At 34.1% G+C, this 7,703-nt stretch overlaps 1 protein-coding gene across 1 annotated transcript in view; it reads right to left on the reverse strand.

The window, feature by feature from the left end:
• Positions 1-7,628: 7,628 nt before the first annotated feature.
• The window catches only part of LOC135202835 (probable DNA double-strand break repair Rad50 ATPase), a 1,809-nt gene continuing 1,734 nt past the window's right edge, over positions 7,629-7,703 (reverse strand). The window contains exon 1 of the mRNA XM_064232294.1: positions 7,629-7,703. This exon is cut by the window's right edge and continues 1,734 nt beyond it. Within this exon, the coding sequence (XP_064088364.1) occupies positions 7,629-7,703 (75 nt within the window).

Raw genomic sequence — 7,703 nt, forward strand, 5'->3', positions numbered from 1 at the left:
TTTTGTTCATCGAAATGCAGATGTATGAACTCAGCCATCAGCATGTCTATCGTATTTTAGCTGGTATAAGCTTTGGCCATTCCCTTGTTGCATCTTCTGTAATTTTTTCTTCACATTTCTGCAATTAGTTTTATTATACACACAAACGCATTATATATACATATATATATATTATATATATATATATATATATATATATATATATATATATATATATATATGTGTGTGTGTGTGTGTGTGTGTGTGTGTGTGTGTGTGTGTTTGTGTGTGTATTCTATTTTTCGTGTTCAAGGTGTACTGATTCTCTCTCTCTCTCTCTCTCTCTCTCTCTCTCTCATGCAAAATCTGACCTCAAGAGCTCAGCGTAAATTCCCGAAGGGTCATCCCAGACGTCAAATGAACGAGGCCGGAGAGCCACATGCAAGATGAACGCGGCCGCGCATTGCGTCATCCTCTCTCCCCCAGTTAATAAGGGATCCCATCCTACGACCCTACGTAGGATTCACCTTAATCCCCATCTAATTTTCATCCTGGCTCTCTCCTTCCTCCTTCCTCCTTGGGGATTTTCGCGCACGTTTCCTCTCCATTTCCTCTTTTCCTCTTGTCTCTTCAAGATGGAGGTGAAGATGAAGATGAAGATGATGGGTACACAGCTAGGAATTTGTGTTGGTGAAGAGATATTAGATACTTATACAATATATTATATATATATATATATATATATATATATATATATATATTATATATAATATGTATGTATGTATGATGTATGTATATGTATGTATAGTATATATATATATATATTATATATATATATATATATATATATATATATATATATATATATATATATATAAATTTGTAAAGATTAAGAATAAACGCTATCACAAGAAGCCCCCTCCCCCCCCCCCCCCCCCAAAGAAAAAGATAAATAGATGAAACGAAAAAAATATAAATCTTAGGCGTTACAGCGCCTCAACAGTTCCTACTTAAACACGTCACATACGTCACAGAATGACGAATGTCTCCGGTAGTAATAATTTGGACGTAAAAATGGGGGAAATGAGCACCTTTACGTTAGGCTTAAATGATCATAACGGCACAACAAGAGAGCTCTCAATAATGGACATATACTGGAGTGTAATAAAAAGAAGGAGGAGAGTCGGTCGTGAAAGTAATATAAGTTAAGTTTGTCAATTTATTCTTCGTCAGTTGGAAAAGTTTATCGTAATAAACTCGCTTGATGACGATTATATATCCTCGACAGTTTACTCACTGATATGAGGTTTATTTCGTTTGCCGGTGTGAGACTCACTTTTTTGTTCGTTTGTTGTTCTTTTTTGGGATTAACTCCGATCTGTAGATGGATAGTTATATTAGTTTGCACGTGCCACTTCCCTCTGAATAAATCCTGGTTGTGCGATTCTTTTTTTTATTCGTTGTTTGGGATTTCAGTTTGAAAAGATCATCTTGAGGCTTCGCCACCTGGTTTTTACGGTAGTACCTTGAATTAATGCTGTATGCAAGCTTTCAGACTTTGAATTAATGTTGTGTGCAAGCTTTCAGTCTTTGGATTAATTCTGTTTGCTGGCTTTCAGTCTATGAATTAATCCTGTATGCAGGCTTTCAGTCTATGAAAGGCTTTCAGTCTGTGAATTAATGTTGTATTCAGGGTTTCAGTCTGAATGAATTCTGTATGCAGGCTTTCAATCTATGAATTATTTCTGTATGCAGGCTTTTAATCTTTGAATTAATTCTGTATACAGACTTTCAGTCTTTGAATTAATGTTGTATGCAGGCTTTCAGTCTTTGAATTAATTCTGTATGCTGGGTTGCAGTCTATGAATTGATTCTGTATGCAGGCTTTCAGTCTTTGAATGAATTCTGCATGGCGTCTTTAAGTCTTTGAATTAATTCTGTATGCAGGCATTCAGTCTATGAATTAATGTTGTAAACAGGCTGTCAGTCTATGAATTGATTCTGTCTGCGGGCTCTCAGTCTTTGAGTTAATTCTGTATGCAGGCATTCAGTCATTGAATTAATTCTGTATGGCGGCTTTGATTCTTTGAGTTAATTCTGTATGGAAGCTTTGTGTCTTTGAGTTAATTCTGTATGACAGCTTTCAGTCTTTTGAGATAATTATGTATGGCGGCTTTCAGTTTTTTGAGTTGGTTCTGTATGGCGGCTTTGAGTCTGTGAGTTGGTTCTGTATGGCAGCTTTGAGTCTTTGAGTTGGCTCTGTATGGCGGCTTTGAGTCTATGAGCTAATTCTGTATGGCGGCTTTGAATCTGTGAGTTGGTTCTGTCTAGTGGCTTCGAGTCTTTAAGTTGGTTCTGTATGGCGGCTTTGAGTCTTTAAGTTGGTTCTGTATGGCGGCTGAGGTCTGTTTGAGTTGTTCTGTATGGCAGCTTTTGAAGTTCTTTTAAAGTGGTTCTTATGGCGGCTTTGAGTCTTTGAGTTGGTTTTGTATGGAGGCTTTGAGTCTTTAAGTTGGTTCTGTATGGCGGCTTTGAGTCTGTGAGTTAAGTGTGTATGGCGGCTTTGAGTCTTTGAGTTGGTTCTGTATGGAGGCTTTGAGTCTTTGAGTTGGTTCTGTATGGCGGCTTTGAGTCTTTGAGTTGGTTCTGTATGGAGGCTTTGAGTCTTTGAGTTGGTTCTGTATGGAGGCTTTGAGTCTTTGAGTTGGTTCTGTATGGAGGCTTTGAGTCTTTTGAGTTGGTTCGTATGGAGGCTTTGTGTTTTGAGTTGGTTCTGTATGGCGGCTTTGATTGTCTTTGAGTTGGTTCTGTATGGAGGCTTTGAGTCTTTGAGTTGGTTCTGTATGGATGCTTTATTTGAGGCGGCTTTGAGTCTTTGAGTTGGTTCTGTATGGAGGCTTTGAGTCTTTGAGTTGGTTCTGTATGGCGGCTTTGAGTCTTTGAGTTGGTTCTCTTTTCACTTCAAAGGATAACTTTTTTAAAGTCTTATCTTACGTTATCTTATTCAATGGGCATTCTCAAACCTCTTCCAGGTGTGTTCTGCACACTGTCACAAGTAATCAAAGAGTGTCCTCTCTTCTTTTCATCACCCATCATCAAGCCCATATATCAAATGCTACAAAAAGACATGCAGACACGCCCTGTGGGTGCCTAGCAACCATGGGAGCCGCATGCCGCAAGCTTGTGAATTCCGAGGTGACACGACCTCAGATTGCATTGGTCATCATTCGTGGCTGTTTTTCATTTCAGCATTCTTCAAGGAGCCTAGCGCTTGTCACTAAGTGGCCTGTCTCTAACCGGAAAAAGCTAAGATTAACAATTGCATTACCGCACCCTTTATGATATATAAATACATATATATATACAATATATATATATATATATATATATATATATATATATAATATATATATATATATATATACATACATATATATATATTATATATAATATATATATATATATATATATATATATATATACATATATATATATATATATATATATATATATATATATATATATATATATATAATGATATAATATAAAAATAATAATTTATATCAACATAATATATAATTAAAAAAATAAAAAAATATCAAATATAAATATAATATATATATATATATATATATATATATATATATATATATATATATATATATATATATATATATATATATATATAATAATATAATAATAAAATAATAATTTATATCAACATATATATCAATTAAAAAAATAAATATACTAAATATATATATATATATATATATATATATATATATATTTATATATTTTTTTTTATTTATTTATTTGATATATATGTTGAATATAAATTATGTTTTTATTATATATTAGTAAATATATATATATATATATATATATATATATATATATATATATATATATATATATATAATAATGATATAATAAAAATATATTTATATCAACATATATATAATATATATACATATATATATATATATATATATATATATATATATATATATATATATATATATATATATATATATTTTATATATATTTATTTATTGATATATATGTTGATATAAATTATTGTTTTTATTTTTATTATCATTAGTAAATATATATATATATATATATATATATATATATATATATATATATATATATATATATATATATATATGACTGGTAAAAATGTTCTCTAACAACAGAATTCCATCTAATAAAAGGAGCCCATAAAAACACCAAAATGTAGAGAGAAAAGTACTATATTTCAGAGACTGCTGTCTCTCTCTTCAGGTATATGAATGAGAAAAGTTTACAGAAAAGGTGGTATTTATACCAAGAGATCCGTCCACAAGTAAGCCAATTTAGGTCACCCCCGCTGATAATCTTCCTTTAATATTCTTAAGCGTTGGTTGAATGACATCTGAGATCCAAGCCCCTTTTGAGATGTTCATTACCTGCTTCTCTTTTATTAAGGCCGATTCCATCATTTGACTCTTGTACCGGCAGTTGCTGCTATAAATTACACGTGACATATTCCAGTTTATTCTATGGTTATGTTCATTTATATGGTTGAAAATAGCCGAGTTCTGTTGTCCATACCTAACTGACCGTTTGTGTTGTATTAATCTCTGGGGAAGTGATTTACCTGTAAATCCGATGTAAGATTGGTCACAGTCCTGGCATGGGATCTCATATACCCCAGAGTCTTTAGGAGATGTCTTTTGTTGGACGTTAATCAGGGATTTGGCTAAGGTATTTGGGTAGGTAAATGCAAAAGGGTTGGATTTCCCAAGGGTGTGAGTTACTCTCTTAATCGTCTCCAAGTGGAGAATTTTTTATTTTATTGTTGGGTGTGTCTCTGGTCTTGTCTTTAGGGGGTCGGTAGAAAATTACGTTTGCTTTTTGAATTGCTTGCTCAATTATATGGTCAGGATACTTTAAAGATGAAAGTTGCTTGCGAATTAGTTCAAATTCTTTTTCCAGGAAATCTGGGGAACAAATTCGTAAGGCTCTTAAGAATAGGTTGCTAGCTACACCTATCTTGATAGTAATGTCGTGATAGCTAAAGTAGTGAATATATGAAAGTGAGAACGTTGGTTTTCTGTATATGGTAAATTTGTATTCTGTTGTGTCTCTGATTATTAAAACATCAAGAAAAGGAATTTTGTTGTCTGTTTCCCATTCAACTTTAAATTTGATGCTGGGCACTAATGCGTTTAATTTTGAGAGGAATTCATTAAAATTACCCCACTTATTATCCCAAAATGTTAGTATGTCATCCACGTATCTCATCCACAGCATGTCTTTGGGTTTTATTGCATTTATTACTGTAGTTTCAAAGTATTCCATGTACAGATTGGCTAAAATAGGACTTAAAGGACTACCCATACTACACCCGAATTTTTGCTTGTAGAATGATTCCCCGAATGAAAATACGTTATTAGATGCACATAATTCAACTAACTTTATTATTTTGTCAAGCGCCAAAGGGAAATGATCTGAATAGGGGGATAATTTTTCCCTTAAAACTGAAGAACGTCCTGTACTGGTACTTTTGTGAATAGGGAGTCTACGTCAAGGCTTAAAAGTTTTATGTTGTGAAGTGGTATATGTGCTTCTCTGAATTTGTGACAAAAGTCTTCCGAATGTTTGATGTGACTGGGAGAAAAAGTGCCTAAAAAAGGAGAAAGGAGGCCAGCTAACCATTTAGAAATTTTGTAATTGAAAGCTCCGGCGCATGAAACGATGGGTCTGAATGGAAGATTGTTTAATTACTTTAAATTTCTTTAATAGTTCAATACTCTTTTTGTCTTGGCCAATTAATCTTACTTTCCGAAAAAATTCTGTGGGAACGTTCTGGAGGGGATTTTTCGTCAGTTTTTCGTAAGTATTTGTGTCGCTAAGGAGCTGGTTGATTTTGTCGGGGTAGAAGTCTTTGTCCATGATTACAATTTTGCCGTCTTTGTCGGATCTACTTATTATAACATCTAACCTTTTTAGCGAGTGGATGGCTATCATGAATCTGCGGGGAACAGGATATTTCTTATGAAGGTCAGTTAATGCATTTAGTAACACTCCTTTTAAACATATCTCTTCACTGCTATATATATATATATATATATATATTATCTATATATATATATATATATATATATATATATATATATATATATATATATATATATATACACACACACACACATATATATATATATATATATATATATATATATATATATATATATATATATATATATATATATATATATATATATATATATATATATATATATATATATATATATATATATATATATATATATACGTATATATATACACACACACACTTACATATAAAATGATGTGCACTGCTGTGCATCTAACTGTACGCACGCACACACTCACACAAACTTTCATGTTTCCCTCAACAATATTGAAGCAACATAAGATATCACGAGCTTTTTAAAGTTTTCAATCTTTAAAGCTCGTTTTCTCAACATTTTAAAGATGTTGTAAGTGTGGGATTCAGCATTGAATACCTCAGAGGTCATTCGTCAATTTATCGTCTTGCGTGAACGATTCATTAGACTCCATACAACGCCCGCTTTTTGTAACAGCTCTCCTGTCAACCATTTTCAACAACAAATATGCAGTCATTAGGAAACGACCGGTTGCGGGAGATGTTATGAGATGAGGGCGTTGTATAACATCTTTGACCTCTCCTCCAGCTCATAGCTGGTTATTATTAAAAGCTTTTCTAAGGTTGAAGTAAAGATTTTTTTTTGGTAGTTTTATTTTCTCAGAGGGTTACAAAAGCAAATTTATTATTACAAAATTGTTACAAAAATGAATGAATAACAAAGTTACAAAAGTGAATGAATTACAAAGTTACAAGATTGAATGAATTACAAAAGACTTACAAACTTCAATGAATTACAATAGTTACGAAACTGAATGAATTACAAAGGAGTTACAAAACTAGATGAATTACACAGGAGTTACAAATCTAGATGAATTACATAGGAGTTACAAAACTAGATGAATTACATAGGAGTTACAAAACTGAATGAATTGCAAGAACCACGAAAGTCACAAAAGTGTCTGAAAGAAGATACAAAGTCCACTGGTAGATACTTATAGCAGTCGGGTGGGTCACAGCGGTTGGAATGGTGGGCTGGCCGTGTCTTGGCGCTGGTACGTCAAGTTACGGGGGCGGCGCGATCTTCTTGATCTTGTCGATGGGGTTGGCTGGAGGGGAAGGTGGGGGGGATATTAAAAGGTGGGAGGTGGGGGAACCTCCCGTTGGCTGGTGGGGGGGCACCAGCCAAACACCCATCCTCTAGTCATTCCCACCGAAAAGACCAAGAAGATCGCGACGTCTCCGGGACAAGACGCAACAGAACCAAGACGCGGCCAGTCGGAATGAAGGGCACCAATCCACCCGCTAACTGTAACCGACTCGTCTACTATAAGCTCGGGGGCGACTCCATTCCTTTAGGTAGATCTCCTTGAGAGGCAATTCCTTCTCCTTGTGGGCGACTGCTCATCCTTGTGGGCGACTGCTCATCCTTGTGGGCGACTGCTCATCCTTGTGGGCGACTGCTCATCCTTGTGGGCGACTGCTCATCCTCGGTGATCGAATCCTTATCCTATTTTAGAATCCTCAGAAGCAATTTTTGGAGATCAATGAGAACTTCCTCAGCAGCAGATTTGGAACATCTGCT

This window comes from Macrobrachium nipponense, chromosome 33 (assembly GCF_015104395.2).
Source record: "Macrobrachium nipponense isolate FS-2020 chromosome 33, ASM1510439v2, whole genome shotgun sequence".
NCBI classification, from domain to species: Eukaryota; Metazoa; Arthropoda; class Malacostraca; order Decapoda; family Palaemonidae; genus Macrobrachium; species Macrobrachium nipponense.